Below are 18,716 nucleotides of genomic sequence, written 5' to 3' on the forward strand. Positions count from 1 at the left end.
GAGAGAGGTGTTTGGCCGAAGCCCAGCGGTCCCTCCACCACCCCTGGTTTAAGTCAGAGACTTATTCACCAGGCCGCTTTCCTGAAATATCTTCGGATTCCTCTTCCTGCTGTCAGCTTCAATCCATGTCCTTCCAGGCACATTCTGTGCCTAACCAACACCTCTCCCCTCACCTAGTACCCTCTGTACTAGGGTCATCGGATTTTTTTTTCTTTCTTTCCAATCTTCTTAATTTTATCTTTCTTTCCTAACATTTTTCTTTTCAAATTCCAGCCTGTCTTCTTGCATTTTCAAATTCATGCTTTTTCTTCCCTATCCTTCGGCACATTCTGGCAAACTCCAGCGCAGATTCTTTGGTTCTCAAGAAGTTGATCTTCACCCAATCCCATGTCTTTTGTTGGAGGAATTCCCTCATGTCGCTTCTTTCTTCTTCATAGAATGGGCACTCCATCAGTACGTGCTGCGATGTCTCCAGCTCTCCGCAATGAGTGCAATGATCGTCATCGACGAGGTTGAAACTTTTCAGCTTTGCCTTGAAGTTGCCGTGTCCGCTGACGAACTGTGTCGTGTAGTGATCGGTTTCCCAATGGACTTTATTTCCTGAACCTCACATCCGGAACGAACGCAAAGGTTTCCCTTCCTTTTGTGCTAGACTCCCACCGTCTCTGCCAGTCAACAAGTGTTTCTTCTCTTCGGATCCTCATGCTATCCTTGATGTCGATACCTTCTTCTTTGTCCCTTCTTCTCTTAATCCTTTCTTCAACCATCAAGTCAAGCGGGATGACCCCGGCAATCACTCGGACAGCTTCGTGGGATATCGTGCTGTAGCCCTTGATCACACCCAACAACAGTTTTCTCTGCAGACTCATCAACTTAGACTTCTCACCTCGTCCCCTCATTCGTTGGCCCCACATCTCACAGCCGTACAGCATCATTGGTTCAAGCGCACCGATGTACAATCTTCTCAAGTTCTCGCATCTCATGCCGTTGTTTGCCTTGGCCAGTCCTTTTAACTTTCCGAATGCCTTCATAGTCTTGTCGATTACTTGCTCATAATGTCCTGCAAATTTCAATCCACTTCTTACTGCGACTCCTAAGTACTTTGTCTCATTTGAACACCGAATTGTCACGTCTCCCATGTCGACACGGATGAATCTTTCAACCAACCTTCCTTTCAGGAGCACCATCACTGTCTTTTCCCTCGAAAAAGTCATCTTCCTGTCTTCCCCCCACCTAGTGACCAGTTCCAAGGCTCTTGATGCCTTCCTCATGAGATCAGGGCTTGTGTTCGACTTCACCAAAAGCAGTCCGTCATCCGCATAGGCTCTCGCGGAGATACCTTCCTCGAAAGGCAGCCGCAAAAACCCATCGAACAGGATGTTCCACAACAGAGGGCCCACCACAGACCCTTGGGGGCATCCTTTAGTGATGTTCTTGTTCACCTCTCCGTTGCCAGCTCTTAGTGTCACGGTTCTACCTCGGAAGTAGTCCCTTACCAATCGGTAGATGTTGTTCGGACATCTCCATCTCCTCAAAACTCTCAGAATCTCTGGCCACCAGGCGGAGTCGAAGGCTCCAGAAATATCCAGGAACAAGCCTACTACGTACTTTTCATCTGTCTCTTCTACTTCTCTTCTCATATCCAGAAGTGCGTCTACAGTTCCAACACTTTCCGTGAATCCATATTGCAGTGGATTTGCCCTATTTTCCCTATCCATCCATTCTTTCATCCTTTTCACTATTAATCTTTCGCCTAACTTTCCTAAGACAGGTAAGAGGGTTACTGGCCTGTACGATTTTACCTTACTTGGGTCCTTTTCCTCGCTCTTTAGAAAAACTTTGACGATTCCTTTTTTCCACACATCAGGATACCTGCCTTCTCTCAGCATCTTGTTGTACAGGTTCAACAGCGTCCCCTTGATCCTTCCAAACATTCTCTTTACTACTTCGTTCTTTATTCCATCCATTCCCGGCGCTTTCCTATCCTTCAGCAGTGCAACGCATGCATTTAGCTCTCCTTCAGTGAAATCTTCCTCATCTGTTCCGGTGCTTTCATCAGTCATCCTACTTCTGATTCTTGATTGTTCCTCTGTATCCTCCTCTTCCCTATCATCTGGCAGCAATCCTTGTATCATTCTCTCTAGGGTCTCTTGCACTGTCTCCGTCATTGTGCCGTCTTCTTTTTCCAGGCTAACCAGCACAGTATCCTTTTTCAGCTTCTCTGCAGCAATCTTATAGACCTTTCCCCACGGGTCGCCCTCTTCCTCCGCAATTAGCTTTTCCCACATCTTCTTCTTTTGCTTCCTGATTCCCCAAACGTAATCTGTTTTTGACCTAACAAACGCTCTCCTATCATCTTCCCTTCCTGTCCTATTCCAGATCCTACTTTTCCTTCTCATCTTCACTCGTAATTCATTTAGCTCCTCTGTCCACCAGTACACCTTCTTTGTTCCTACTTTCGCTTTTGGAAACTGCTCCTCCATCAGATTGCACGTCATTTCCGTAATCTTTTCCGCGTGAACTTCCGCTGTAGCCATTTCAACATCCATCGCTTGTATACCTCTTTGTAAGGCTTCATCAAATCTTGCCCAATTTACATTCCTTAAGCAGTATGACCCTTGTCTCTGTTCATTCTCATGTCTCCGATTAATTTGATCCCTTCGCAATTTCATTGTTATAAGCCTATGATCACTTAGCGTCTCTTCATGAACCATCCAATCCTCTATTCTTCCTGTAAGATCCCTTGTCGTAATCGTCACGTCAATGTTCGATTTTCCTCCCTGCGTGTTCTCAAAAGTCGTCCATCTACTAAATTTGTTCACCACGTGCAGATCCCAAGCAATTACAACATCTTCCACCTTCGACCCTCTCTCATCCGTTGAACCACTGAGCCACAGTCCCGATTTTGCATTTAAATCCCCTCCGCAAACAACTTCTTTATTTCCTTTCTTCCTTATTATATCAGCTAACCATGCCAAGTGACCTTCAATGGGTTCCGACGGCCTACAATAAAGACTGATCACGTGCATTGACTTTCCATTCTGCTCTAACCTAACACTAACACACGTTCCACTTGTTTCCTGAGCAACCATTATGGCGCCAATGGTATCATTCATCACAATAACTGCACTCCAAATGTCTTCTCTTCCGCTCCTGTCATGAAATACTCTGCAACCAGCTATCTTCACCTTTCTCTCTACCGCGTATGGCTCTTGGACAAGAAGGACATCTAATTTTTCTTCTATACATCTTTTGAGTGCTTCATCTGTAGCAACTTTACCTCCCCCTAGATTCCATTGCCCAATTCTACAATCCATAATCTATTTTTTCATTTTGCCGTCTGACTGCCTTCTCATAGGCCGGACACTTCCTTGACCCAGCTTCATGCTTGCTATTTTCCTTCTTATCTCTTACGCAGTTTATACATCTAACCTTTTCCTTCTTACCCTTGTTGGGGCAGTCCTTATAGTCGTGCTCCCCAGCACAGTGGGAGCAAGCAGGGGTTTCACTCTTACAGTGCTTTGCCACATGTCCAAACTTCTGACACTTAAAACACCTAGCAACATCCACATAGTCTTTCACCCGACAACTTTGCCATTCTACGAAGATCCGCTCTTTCCTTCTTAGCCAGTTCCTCACCCGTACAGAACATTCCACCACAACATGACACCTTTTCCCTGTCGATCTTAAATCCTTATACCTATGTCTTACCGCAAACTCCTGCTTGAAATCCGCCTCAACAATTTGGCTCTCCCCCATGTTTCGGGAGAAAATCTCCTCCTTGACCTCATCTTCCGTCAGTTTAGCACTAACATCATAAATCATGATGAAAGGTTTTTTCTTCTCCGGACGCTCTACTTTCAACCCTGCTTCTTTCAACGTCTCTTGCTTCATGAGATTTTGCACTCCATCCTCATTTTCTGCTTCAATAATCACACCATTCTTGATATTTATTAGCCTCTTAACTTTCAAGCCGATTTCAGAAGGCCGTACTAACTTTTTCAAGGTTTTAGTCACTTCTTCAGTCTCCAAGGTGTCATGCCGCACTATAATTTGTTTCGGTGCTTGGACTACGGGTCCTTTCATTCCAGTTACCCTTGGAACCATTGGGGTATCTTTCTTCAGCACTGCTGAGTAGCTCACTCCAGCCGCGCCTGGAACAACCTTGTCCTTCAGATTGTCCATTTCATGTCGCACGGTGGAGCTCACGATCTTTAAAAACTCTCTTCGTTCTTCCAACCTTGTTTCAATCCGGACTCTATCCTCTCTTGCCCTAATCAGCTCTTCCTGGAACCGGTTCAAGTACCTTCCAAACTTCTCTGTCTGAGGCTTTGTCACCATTTTCATGATGGTTGGCTGTTTGAACCATCCCTTCATCTTATCCAGAACCAAACTCAAGCAAACTAACGGGTCGTCTTCATCCTCGACCTTTTCTTCCTCATCCGATTCCAAATCCTCAGTCTTCCTGGCTTTCCTCCTTTTCTCTTTCTCCTTTTCCTCAGGGCTTCTATTCCTCTTCTTTTGCTTCTCCGCCTCGGACTCCGACTCCGCCATACTGCTGGTCCCCGATCGATAGCCTCCTCCCAACGCAGACGCGGACCCCCTGGAGCTACTCAACCTCCTCTCCTTCTCGTGTTTTTCCACGAACTCCTTTTCCGCCGCTATCCTGTCCTCTTCAGCCTTTCTGGCTTCTTCTCTCCTAGCCTCATCCTCCTTCAATGTTCTCAATTGATCAGCCGACATCTTGATTTGCAATTAATGTAAATATAAAAATCTTTTCAAAAGCTTCTCTTTGGTGTAGGTCAAACTGAAACCTGAAAAACTACATACAATTCATTAGTGATGGTTTTTTTTGTGTTCCCCGGTTCATAGGAGTATTGCCAATCACTCCTGCGCCGTCCATCGACCGAGGCCCTACATTTCACCAATCAGGCCAAACCTCCTCGGACACCGATGCTCACCTATCACAGTCGCAGGCACCCGCATATGCCCATGGTTCTTGAGCCGATTTCTGACAATTTTGAAGCACCGCTTTCAGCGTGGCGAGGCTGCTTACTAACGGTGGCCCCCACTGTTGTCAATTTCTCAAGAGAGAGAGAGAGAGAGAGAGAGAGAGAGAGAGAGAAATACTTTATTGTCAAAAATCAAGACTCTGTACTGCTCCCTTATACGACAGCTGTTGGAGTACGAGTACGCCAGCCCAGTTTGGCCACCCGGCTTCCATCTAGGGCCCATCAACAAACTCGAAGGTATCCAGTAGAAATACATCAGATTTCATCTGTGTCCGTCAAGGCATGCAGTACCGTGAAGTCCCAGTGGCCGTCTTCTAAAACAATTTAAACCTGCTAGATCTTCACTTGAGACGCTATGTGGCAGACGTTGTTTTCCTTATTCACAAACGTCTCATTGGCCAAATTGACTGCCCCGCTTTACTTGCCCAAGTAGACCTCCGTGTGCCTTCTAGAACCCGTTCACAAGCCTTGTTAAACTATTAAAATGTTTATTTATTTATCCGTTGTTTAGGTGGCGTTCCCATCTCAATGATTGATTGTAATATATGGTCTTCGGCCGTTGGAATGGAAATAAATAAATAAATAAATAGAAAACAAATCAAATCAGACTCAATAACTCAACTTTTATATGAGGGATCGCATGCATGAATTCCAATTATTTCGTAAGTTTTATGCGTTATGATTGCTACAACAAATAAAATTCCTAATAATCCCTTTTAATAACTATACCGGATTTTATATACACTATGTACGATATTCGAAGAACAGTTTTTTAAGTTTGCCTGTCTTTTGTCAAGTAGTTGCAAGAGTACCCAGCAGATAGCATTATTGTATTTACCAGTAAAAGTTCATTAATTTGCGTGTTCTGTCTACACAAGCACAAGCCACAAACGTTTATGATTTTTTTCTGTAGTAGTAAACATTTGGGCGTGACAAGTAGTTAAAAGTGCAGATTTTAAGAGCCAGTATTGTTATTTTAAGTTAAATGAAGCAGATTTAGTACTTGTATTGTTGATAGAACAAGCCGTAAATTCGTTTAGTTGAAAAATGACGGAATACAAACTTGTTGTTGTTGGTGGTAAGTACCCATCACAAGGAGCAATAATCCAATGACTCATTTGTATTATAGGCCTATGTAGGCTCTTTGTTATGGAAATGTAGCCTATATTGCATAAATTTGGATTATTCTTTGATTTAAATGTCTTCACACTGCAGTTTGTTTATTATGAAAATATTTTTGGGACAAACTTTCAGTAAGGTCAAGCCAGAATGTGTGTCTGTTGAGGTCTCTTAATTTTCCCAGTTGTCTCAATATCTCAGCCTTGGTTGCGGGTAACTATTGATAAATAGAAGAGTTTGCCTAAGACCTGTGTATTGGTTCACACATCACATCAACAATATAGGCCCTAACTAGGCTATCTTTTGTCCTAATGTGTAGGCCTATTGTGTAGAAGGCTTTCAACTACAGGCTAGGCCTATAACTTGTCATATGTTACCAAAAGGCTAACAATGTTCATCTCCAGTTTGTGAAAAAGTTACTAGATTTAGGCCTACACATCTTATCACTTGCAGTAGGCTAGTTAAATTAACTTAATTAAACAAAAAATGTTGGGTACAACCACATTAGAAAGTCCATGAAGGGTTAAAAAAAGGCCATATAGGCTAGGCTACCTAGCCGATAATCTTTTAACTTGTTGCATTTTACAGGAAATGATTATTTTTTGTAAACTTACCTTTACTTAGATTAACTTTCAAATACCGTATCATTCACTTATTAACTTAGATATTAACACTAATAAGTTACCGAAACGCCGGTCTGACAAGCCCACGGGGATTTTCACAAACGCATGTTGGCAACACTGTTTACTTGGGGGATTCCATTACCTCAATAACTTACCTTCCCCCCTTTTCCTCCCCTAAATATCTGTTGATATATATTGCTTGTTCATTTTGCGTGGGTGCCGTGACCTTGACAGGTTGTCTGTTCATATCATGCTCGTCTCAGAAGCCCAGCGTTAGTGTATTTTAAAGCGGGGCCTCACAGGCCCAGGGTTTCGGTTTGTGTGTTTTTAGGTAGGTTCCATTATTTTCAAATGGGGTCTCACAGACCGGGGGTTTCAGTTAGTGTCAGCCTGGGTAGGCTTTCTGTTTATTAGTGTTGTTAGGTTAAGCTGGGCATTCTCCTTAAGTTGCACGATTATGTTTGACTTAAGGCAGAGCATAAAAATCTACCACAATAACCTAGTGCCCGATGTGTTTATGCAAAGAGAAAAAAGCTGCAAAGTATCTGACCTACACTCATTTGAATGAATATATCGATCGATATATCTATTCTTCGATTATTTCATTTAGGTTAGGTTAACCTAACTAACTAAACTAGCCTAATAGGCCTATATCGAACCCGGTTACCATCAAGAGAGTACTCAGCTAACACTGTATTTAATTTCCTGCTGAACGTGATCAATTTGGTTTTTGTGGGATACCTTAAAAGTAAAAGTAAAACTAAAGTAAGGCTTTTACATTAGGTATAGTTGCCTGATAGTTTATAGTTTTGTAAACCAAATATGTTTTATACTTATGTCTTTTTAATTAGAAAGAAAAATGTTTGATATATCGTAGGTTCTCTGCGGAAGTCTACCCTGAATAAGTTATGTTTTATAGTTCAATTAAGTTAATATTATTTTGCAATAACTAATAGGCCTATTTCATATCAGGGTAATTTGGTATTATTGTGACCACATACCGAAATTGGTACCCGTAAGTTGGTAAGGTTATCTTATCCTACTAACTTAACCTAACCTAGGTGTGGTAACCTAACCCAAATTAGGTGTGGTCGGTGTAATACCAAAGTACCCATATCAGCCATTTAAATGGAAGACCAAAGCTATACAGTATTTTGAAAGGTCTTTGGAATCAAGCATCTTTTCTATTTCAGCTGGAGGTGTTGGTAAGAGTGCCTTGACGATCCAGCTTATCCAAAATCAGTGAGTAAAAAAAAAAAAATAATAGTTCTAGACCGTGTTAAAAAAACGCTTGATTTTAATTAACATTAGGCTGTTTTGCTAAGTAGCAACGAGTAAGAAACCTAGTAAAACTTGCAAAATATATTTTTCAGTTTAATAATATTATTCCATATCCATTCGTTCAGTTAGTAGCCTACCATCTTCTTTATTTCCGTTAATTCACCACCTGATATGCTAGGTTTACCATAAGTTATCGGTAAGATTATGTTAGACAAAGCCAAACATGAACGGTAAAAAAGATAGGCCTAAAATGTAAATATTAACAATATAAATAGGTTACATACCTTACGTCGTCAATCCTAAAATTAGTCTATGGCGACTAGTTTCGAAACATTAAGGTTTCATTGTCAAGCCTCTTGCCTCTTAAAAACATTGTGACATCTTGTCGTTGTCATTATACACAGTACATTTAACATATACACACGAACACGGACACAAACTATTTACAAAAATGAATGCGCGGCCGGCCATAAGTACCGCGGTGACGGACACGATTCAACTAACCGACTCCTGTCTGTTGACATTGACCTTGGAGGGGGCGAAACAGCTGATTGTGAGCGCTTCCGTTATCAATGTCTTCAATCCTATCAAATATTATGTTACGGCCAAAATTTAGTTTTTCATTTAAAATGTTGTGAGGATGTTTTTTTGTTGCTTTGTAGATTTCTAAGCTTTCTAGAACGTTCATTAAGGAGCCTTTGGTGCATTTGTGTATAATATTTAGGCTATCATTGCAGCTATTAACATTGTGGTTTTCGTTAATCAGGTGTTCGGCGAACTTGGAGCGTTGGGTTCTCGATTTAGGTTTAGGAAGGTGTTCGTTGAACCTTTTCTTGAACGAACGACCTATTTGTCCTATATAGGCTATATTTTAGTACAATCACTGCAAGACAGTTTATATACTCCAGTGTCCTCAAGGCTGTTTGAATGAGTTATTTCGGTAGTACGTGGATTTAGGGGGCTTTCTAATTTATTCGAAGTTTTGCAAGCTAAAGTTACGTTATGTTTCTTCAATTCGTTTTTCAGCGTGTAGTGTAACGACAATGAAACCTTGATGTTTCGAAACTAGTCGCCATAGACTAATTTTAGGATTGACGACGTAAGGTATGTAACCTATTTATATTGTCAATTATCAATCCTGGAGGCAATGATGAGTAAATATTAAGTTAATTTGGTGGTGAATTAAAAGAAAATGATCTGTATTTTTGTATAACATGTTTGACCTAATTCTCAATTAACTTACACTTCAATGAAATTGCTTTGCTTTAGGCTAACTGATTTAAAAAACAATTAGCTTTTCTGTTTTTTAAAGTACCTCTTTTGTTGCAGCTTCGTGGATGAATATGATCCCACAATTGGTAAGTAAAGTGTTTTTATTGCTACAAAATAAACATGTTTAACCTCTGGATCACGTTTTTACAAATAATAAAAATGTGAAATGCTTGTTGTACTGTCGGTGATCCGTATTTATTTAGCGACCAAGGTTTCGTACCTTAAAAGTTCATTTTCAATCTTACAACCAAGTCAAAAATCCTCTTGATCCCTGAGGCTGTGCAGAGTCGTCAAATAGGTAACACTTAAATACGAACACAAAAGCATGGCAACCCATAAGATCCACATGTTATTTTTCAAAATTTATATTCATTTTTTGTGTTTATTTTTTAGCCTATTTTAATTTACAAAGGGATTCTGCACATCTACAGGAAAATATCTTTCCAACAGGATATGCGCAGATTTTCCCTGCGATGCACACAAGCTGAGAAAAAAGGTTTTAAAGAAACATGCTTGCCTGCCATAAGATCCATGTTAATTTTTCAAAATTTTAAATTCATTTTTGTGTTTATTTTTGAGCCTATTTTAATTTACAAAGGGGTTCTGCACATCTTCAGGAAAATATCTTTCCAACAGGATGCGCAGATTTTCCCTGCGATGCACACAAGCTGAGAAAAAAGGTTTTAAAGAAATATGCTTGCCTATTAATATATAGATGTCAAATGTTGTAGTTGTTATAAATTTTACCATATTAACTTATTTCCTATGGTCGTCATTTCAGTTAAAAGTATTAAAAGTATAAATTGATGTTTCAGAGGACTCGTATCGTAAGCAGGTCGTAATAGACGGAGAAACTTGCCTGTTGGACATTCTGGACACAGCAGGACAAGAAGAATATAGGTGAGTGTGCAAAGAGTTTGCCTCGTAAACAGAAGGTCGTTGGTTCAATCCTGAGAAAATGCTGTAGCTTTTAGATGGATCAAAGCATAGAATAACCAACCACAGGTAGACTTCTCTTCCCATTGTAAATTTTGAAGCTCGTTTTTTGTGTCTAGTTCACGTCGGGTGACACGGGGTGTTAGTGCCGACAAAATTTTGTTTCTATTATTTTAGGGTTAATATCATGATTAGTGCTTTACTGTTTGGTTACCCTATATAACTAGGTAAAGAGTTATTTTTTAGGATTAAATAGTTTAATTTGGTCAAACGAGGTTTTAAATGGGTGAAATAACAAGAAACAAATTGTAAGCAAAACTCAACCTCTAAGTGCACCGGATAGGACTAACAATTAGCTTCAGCTGTTCCATAAGGGTGAGATCTACTGAGGGAGTATGTTTGATCTATGATCAAAGTTAGACCTAACTGTCCTTGTTTGTTATGTTTAAGAGTGTCCTAATCTTAATCAGTGACTAGGTAACTATGTTATTCATAAATTCAACATTCATTATTATTAAACTATTCCCACCTAAAGACAAGCAGTGTCCGTCCTACCGCTTTATGTATTATTATTATTTTATTTTTTAAATTATTTTTTTGTTTCTACGCCAGTGGATACGATATATATAATATTGGAATTATAACTATATAATATAATAATTCTCCTTTTATTTCAATACTCACAACACCATAACACAATGCAACAACGCAATTTTGGTGAAAAGTGTGTTTACACAATATTTCAGCACGTAGTAGGCCTACATTGTTATTTAAACACGACTCTTCAGCAAATATTCGTACATGAGTATTAAGGGAACAGTGGAGAGAGAGAATGAAGCCTCACTCTCTCTTCCCCCACCACCGCCTCGGCCCTAGGAGGTGGTGTCGCCCAGTTCAAGGCCCTTTTAGTATCGAAGAGCGTTTAATTGCTACCGTGTGTGTTTATATTATTAGGATTTGTATTATAAGAGGTAGAGTTTGAACATTGAAGTTGTTAACAATTTTTCATTATCAATAATTATTTAGCGATTCACGGTAATAATAAACTAATCCTTATTAAATTTCCTCCAAATTGCCCTAAATAACAAGTATTTTTTTCAAATACCCTTAATTTTACATCACCCCTGATCAAATGTGCAAAACTCCTTGAGAAGCCTGTCTTGACATAAAGTTATTTATCATCCCCAAAAGACTTGTTATCGAGTTTCTACTGCAATTCCATTATTTTAGTGATAGGTTTCAAAATGACTTCTCTATTTTGGAAACACTTTTTCACTAGTTATTTCAAACAAGCTCTTCCTAGCTCGTCACAAGTATATTTCTGGCACATACTAGAGCTGAAAGCGCACGATAGTCCCACTAGTAGGTTTCCTCTGTACCTTACTCTATGTAATAGCACACAGATAGGTCGCAATACGTTTGTGTGTGCTATAAACTGCCTGAACCTCTTTTTGTAGGCCAATAGGCAACAGAAAAATCTTTATTGAAATAATCCCAGAGAATATTCATGTGCCATTAAGGACAGTTAGTTTTTTGTGTAATTTCTTTCTTCTTTATATTCCTAAGCTAATTGCTTAAAAAAAAAACACATTTAAAATAAAATATTGCCACTCTCTGATTAATGGTATTTTGGTTTCAGTGCAATGAGGGACCAGTACATGAGAACAGGAGAAGGCTTTCTATTGGTGTTTGCAATAAACAACGCCAAATCATTCGAAGACATCAGCAATTATAGGGAACAGATTAAAAGAGTAAAGGATGCAGAAGAGGTGCCTATGGTTTGTAAGTATCGCCTGGTATTGTCTTCTGCATAGTAGTGTCCTAGTTCAATCATAGTTCTTGAATATTTATTGTGTCTTTGTCGGGAATCACAATCAATTCTTGATCGTCATTAGGGACTACAATAATGCAATGGGAGTCAATAAACAACCTCTACGGTGAAGGATACCAAATATTGATTTTTGGCCCCTACCGGTACTAGGCGTAATGGAGTTTAATACTAGCCTACCACTTAATTTTTAATTTTAAATTTCTCGGACAAAGTCAATATACTGACCATTGATTTTGTGTCAACTGAAATAATCATAGTTTAAAAGTCAGAAATCTCAGTATTTCTTTAAGCCCTTCAAGTCACCATTGCTGGACCAATCTTCTAGGATCATAGTTTTGTCAAAGCTCCCTTTTTTGATTTTCAGAGATTCTTTCTTCTGTTTATATCTTGTAGAAACCTCTTATTACATTTAAATACAATGAATAGTCTTTTCCTTAGCACAAGAGGACTTTCTCGGTTGTAACCTTATTGGACATTTTTTTTAAATTCTATCCAACTGGTAAAAAAACTTGTTTCAACTTTCAATGTCCAAAATTAGACAACTGTCATGAATAAGAATAATTTAGAAGTTGTAAGCTGGTTCCTGGAGGAGTTTTTTGTCATGTTTCTACTGGTTGGTTCAGCGTGAGATAATTTTACACTCAGCGGACTTTTTTCTAAACCATATTGAAGGGCTTGAAATGTAATTTAGTTTAATGTAGCGTTGTTTAGGTGACTTTGTTATTGTACACCAATAACAGACTCCTACAGTTGGTTTATTGTGAGTTTGTTTTTAAACAGTAGTGGGCAACAAGTGTGATCTGCCGACCCGGGCGGTGGAGATCTCAACAGCGCAGGACGTCGCGCGAAGCTACGGTATCCCGTTTGTAGAGACATCGGCCAAAACACGACAAGGCGTTGATGATGCTTTCTACACACTAGTACGGGAAATTAGGAAAGATGTGAGTACAACAGTTATAAACTTCTTATTTTGTACAAAAAAAATTGCAAAAGTGAGCCTAGAAGAAGTTAATCAAAACCACCCGGTTGTACATAGTTTTAGTAAATGAGAAAAACCTATGTTTTTCCCTCATTCCCTCTTGATGATTCACTTCATACAAGATCTAAGACGATAACATTAAGGAAGGGAAAATTTATTGTAAATCAATGTGTCATAGAAGAAAGTATTCTCAATTAAATCCTTTACGTATTTTGATCATACAAAATTAACATTTATTTTACAAATTAGCTTTAGTTTTTTAGTATAACTCAATCACCACTGAGTGTCAGTAGACTACACATACAAAGGAGTTGACAGCTGTTGACAACCTGTTAAAAACATTGTATGCTTTCATTTTAACTGTTAGAAAATCTTGTATATTAATCTGTTTTAAAATTTTTAACATAATAATTTTTAACCTGGTCAAATCTTTATATGTTTCAATCTGCAATGTAGCCTTGAAGTTGAAACTGAGCTTACTTGACCCAATTTACCCAACCTAATGTTACCATATTTGACAAAAAAATTGAATTTAAAGACAGCATACAATTTTTAGGATTAGAAATAGAAAGTACATTTATATGGAACCGTCATGTTGAACAATTACTCACTAAAATTTCTTCTGACGTATTGGTTAGGCTGAAAAATTTTTGTGAAAATAGAATCTCTAACAGTTGTAAAGTTATCATTTGGGCTATCTCTATATGGTGCAACTACTAAAGAAAACTTAAACTCCATTTTGATGATGCAAAAAAAACCATTAGAATCATTTGTAATTTACAACCCAGAACTTCAGTTAAAGATTATTTTAAATTAGAAAACATCATGACTGTTTATGGAATGTATGTTTTTGAAACAGTTTTATCCATAAAAAATAGATTTCAGGAATTGGAGCTAATCGGTGACAATCGTGAATATAACACCAGAAATTGGGGCTGTATTGCAATGAGCTCTCACCCTCTGGAACTTTTCAAAAAGAAACCTAAATATGCTGGTTCAAAATTGTATAACAAAATTCCAAAAAGCATAACAGATGAGGTGTCAACAAATAATTCAAAATTAAATTGAAGCAGTACCTCATCGACAAAGCTATTTATTCTTTCGATGAGTTGTAGGAAGTAAAGTCAATTTTTGCATTGTTAATTCTAAGAAACCTTTGTTTTTCATTTTTCAATACCTGTATTTGACACTATTTATGTATGTATACTACTAACAAATAAAGATTATTTGAATTTGAATGACAGTCAGAGGAAATAGGTTTTACTAAATATAAGTGAAAAGAATCAACAGTTTCAACTCTTGTGTCATGTTTGCAGAAGGAGCACAGAGGCAAGACAAAGGGAAAGAGAGGCGGAAAAGGGAAAAGAAAATACTGTCAGTTGTTCTAAAAGTGCACATTCCGCGTAATGTAGAGACTCAACGCAAGGCGCTCCAGCCTGGACATGTTACACCTCGATCGTGCGTTACCGTGTAGGAACCTTGTGGGCGATTTTCAGATCACTTTTACACTGGGTGGGGACGAGAGTGCTTGCTAATCTGCTTTGAGGGTACATCAGTTGCGGTGTCGCATGACTCGTATCACTCGGTATTTACACACATTTTACTGTTTGACTCATGGTTTTTCAAGAGATTACTTTCTCTATGCAAGAATGCTTGGGCGAGATAAAGGATCTTAGAGATGCTTGCAGGATACAGAAAGAGCTTGGGTTTAACTGGTATTTCAACCACCAATATCAAGTGGATGAGCAATATCGGTTGTATTATGTCGCTAGTAGCTTTTGTTTTGTATCCCAGCCGAGGCCTCAAAGAGCTAACTATTGTCGCACATGGAGTTTCTTATCCAATAAGATTACTATTGATAATAGTGCAGAACACAGATTTTATTCGTTCTAAAGCCAAAAAGGTGTAAAAAGTCTTAAAATCGCCCAATTACGAAGTGAGAAAAGGTTCATGTTTTTCAATATCAAGTCTTGAACCATTGTATATATCCGTCTAAACTGTTTATTGTTAAATCCTTACAGCCTTTATAGTATGTAATTGGTTTTTGTGACAAGGTTAGCGCAGACTATGTTGAATGAACGATCTAGGTGAGCATTCGTTGAATCAACGCCTCAGTCTCAGTGGTTTGTTCTCACTGCGCACAGTTTGTTTTGGGACAGGTGTTTGACTGTTAATCCCCCTACCTAGAGATCATACTCATTGAGGTGCTAAATTAATTCAAGGAGTATAACATATTTGTGTACATTTTAACTGATAGAATATACTCACCCTTGTAAGAAGCACAGTTTTCTTTGAATAAATCAGGAAAATGTTTTGTTTTTACAACTAACGATTCTCATCCTAATTGTAAATACATGTGCCAACCTGCACTTTCGCCTTCTGAGATAAACCTTTTTAAATATCACTAGTTGTGTAAATTCAACATTTAAAATCAGTGTCGTGTTTTATCCACGGATACTTTGTTGTACCTCTATACTTATTTTATGCTGTTGAAAAGAGTTCTGGTTTAATCTATAATGAACTCAAATATTTTATTTTGGACGGTAGGAATAAGTGTTTTTTTTTTAGTTTAACATAGATAGCTAGGAAGTTTTAGCACCTATTTTTAAGGTCTCTCTATGAAATGATTTCTACCCGTTATATTGTCTCGGTTTCATAATAATCGGAAAGAATGATTTTAAGAAGTAGAAACGTAATGCAGAACAAAAATAGCATGGATGGATAAATATGTATTTTTTTCAATACACTGCAAACAATAATTGAGTGGTAAAGTGTATTTAATTTCTGTAAACAACATGAAAAACCTTGAGATGTATTCTATTATTAATATTTATAAAATATTTAATATTTGAAAAATTCATCAAAAGTTACCTTATGACACTTTCGTACTATTTTACAACAGAGATATTTTTTAGACCTTTTTATCATCATGCACATTATTACTATTTATTTAAAGTAGAAGCACAAGAACAACCTTTGCACAAATTGTATAAAATAATTTCATTTATTGCTGCAATTTGTCTTACATATTTGCTTAGGTTAGGCTTTAGATATCTAAGCATTCTTTGTACACTTCTGTAAAATATTATTGATCACCTAAATTTCTTTAAGATATGCTACATTATAGATATTGTTTTAGGTGTTCAAATAGTTTCAGTATCAATGTTGCATAATTCATTGAAAAAGTCTTGCACAAGTTGTTCCCAGTCAAAGATTGTTTAAAATGCTAATTTGACTGCTGATTTTAAGGGTTTCATTTAAATCCTTGAACTAATAATAATTGGCTCGATTTCTAAAAATGTTTTAAATTTGAATAACCGATCAACAATTATTCTCTATGCGGAATCTGACTGAAAACTATGCAATATTATATTTTTGCCAAAAATAAGTATTTGTAAACCCAAGATTATGTTTGAAAAGTTAGAACATTCATACCGGTACTTGAGATTTGTGACTTTGTATCATATTTTTTACTTGTAAGTGCAAACATTATTATTCCACCACACTAAAATAAGCACCCAAAAATTTACAGGGGAATTATTTGAAACTGCAAATACATCAGTTGCACTTATTAAACGCACATTGTCTTTTGCATGTAATTCATAAGATGTAAATTTAGATGAAAAATTCCTTAATACAGTTCTAAATGGAGTTGAAGATTTTAATACGTTCAGTTTGCCTAGTTACTTTTGATTATAGTGTATGTTGAATGTATAAATCTGGGAATCACAGTTTTACAAGTTTTTATCGCTAAGAACCCCTCCAAAAGTCTGGTCAAACCTCATTTGATTTTGTAGGGTTTCTCGGTCAACTGTTTCAAGTCTTTCATATTGTGAGATCTCAGAAATGTCAGTAATTTTATATTTTCTTACTGTGTATAAGAAATTGTGTATATAAAACTCGGTAGTTAAGAGTGAAGCATGAGCTTCACTTTACGTAGGTCTAGTTAATGTTAGTTACGTTCTGTTCTAACCTGACGGAAAGTGAAAATATGTAAATAAATTTACCACCCAGGAAATAGAGTGTAAGTTTCTCGAACGTCTTTGAATGGATTGTCAGTTGAACAAAAAATGCATTTTGAGTGTGTTGATGGTATTGCTAGCATTTACCTTACTGTGGTTGATTAATGATTAGTAAATTGTAAATTGTTATTGTTAGCGCAATCAGCGATGAATCAATCTTGTAAACTCATTCCCAGCTATAATTTGGTGTCTTATGTGTATTGGAGTGATTTTTAACTTTTAAGTGATTGGGGCTGGTTTTGAATACAATAAATATCACCTAAATTTATATTCAAGTTGATTACTTAAGAAATGCTACATCAATACTTGGTAACTCTTCTTGATTGATTTGTGCCTGTTAGAGTGTTAGTTGTAAGTCGACTTAAATATGTGTGTTGAATTTTAAATTATCATTAAATAGTTTTATTAGCGAATTTCCCTATAGGGAAGTAGCTATTACCGTAGGTCTCATGGTAAGACCTAAGCCCGGGACCGATTTACTTTTTCATTTTGATGTCCCCAGAGGCCAAAAACACCATTCGTTCAAATTTTTATATATCTATATATAGAGATATATATATATATATATATATATATATATATATATATATATGTGTCCATCCGCACGATAACTTGAGTAATTTTTGTCCGATTTTGATAAAATTTGGTTTGAAGGTGTAAGGCGGGATAAACTTGAATGAGTTCGCGAACCAGCATGATCGGACTATGGGAACGGGGGTTTATGGGGGGTTTTATGGGGTAAAAATAGGTTTTTCTCATATTTTACCCTAAAAACACAGAATTTCACAATTTCTTTTTAAACCATTTTGTAGAGCTTAAAAAAACAAATAATTTAGTATATTGAAGCGTTATTATGCGCCTAATTGTTACGGAGAAAATTCAAAAAATTGTAATTTTAAAATTCCCATGTTATTCTTATGGAGAATAAGTCAACTGTTGTAGTTAGCTTGTTTATGAACATATTTTAATCTAATTTGGAAAATACATTAATTTCTTACTAAACCACAGTACCTTTTAATATTTTATATAAAAAAAAACTTTTTTACCCTCCCTGTTGCAGCAAACCTAAGTACTCATTAAACTAATTCTGTTTAAATAGGGAAAAAATGTGATATTTTTAATGAGACATTTTAGTTTAAATCCAATCAGGCAGATGGAAATTCGCTAAGTCTGCAGGTTTGCTGCAGCAGGGGTATTTTTATAGTTGATTACAAGTGAAATTTTACATAAATTGTATAAGGGTATAGAAATTTGTTGAACTTTTAAGTTCACTTGTCTAAAGTGTGTGCATTTTGTAATATTAACTTGGACCGGTTTGACACAGCTATGATACGTTTCTGTTTTCAAACTTTGCCATGATTCACGTGTCCTTTACGAAACACCTGTCCCAAGCATATGTGGGAAAGACTCGGTAAAAACTGTTCAAATGTCCTCATAGATTTCCCATCTTGATTCTATTTTCTGTTGTATTATTATATAGATTTTGATTTATTACTGATATTTTATTTGTAATATTATATACAGTTTAGCTTCTATATAAATACTCTCTTATTTTATATTCAGCCTCATTTATCTTTCCTAGTTTCCCTCGGATAAGTCTACTTAGTCAAGTTTCAGCAAGCCAACAAATACTGCTACATC

At 37.2% G+C, this 18,716-nt stretch overlaps 1 protein-coding gene across 1 annotated transcript; it reads left to right on the top strand.

Moving 5' to 3' along the window:
* Positions 1-5,885: 5,885 nt before the first annotated feature.
* On the top strand, positions 5,886-15,895 carry LOC128996562 (GTPase HRas). Its single transcript, XM_054421955.1, has 7 exons — positions 5,886-6,090; positions 7,948-7,996; positions 9,365-9,393; positions 10,123-10,207; positions 11,883-12,025; positions 12,855-13,015; positions 14,370-15,895. The coding sequence occupies exons 1-7, from the start codon at positions 6,060-6,062 to the stop codon at positions 14,439-14,441; spliced, it is 570 nt and encodes a 189-aa protein (XP_054277930.1). The 5' UTR covers positions 5,886-6,059; the 3' UTR covers positions 14,442-15,895.
* Positions 15,896-18,716: the final 2,821 nt, after the last annotated feature.

Source organism: Macrosteles quadrilineatus, unplaced genomic scaffold, assembly GCF_028750875.1.
Source record: "Macrosteles quadrilineatus isolate MER2022 unplaced genomic scaffold, UCM_ALF_1.0 Scaffold_6__1_contigs__length_79288215, whole genome shotgun sequence".
NCBI classification, from domain to species: domain Eukaryota; kingdom Metazoa; phylum Arthropoda; class Insecta; order Hemiptera; family Cicadellidae; genus Macrosteles; species Macrosteles quadrilineatus.

Excerpts from the sequence above, each read along its gene's own strand:
- LOC128996562 (XM_054421955.1), top strand. The coding sequence starts at position 6,060 with ATGACGGAATACAAACTTGTTGTTGTTGGTG. Across the intron at positions 6,091-7,947 it reads CAAACTTGTTGTTGTTGGTG|CTGGAGGTGTTGGTAAGAGT; the intron begins GTAAGTACCCAT and ends TTTCTATTTCAG. Across the intron at positions 9,394-10,122 it reads TGAATATGATCCCACAATTG|AGGACTCGTATCGTAAGCAG; the intron begins GTAAGTAAAGTG and ends TTGATGTTTCAG.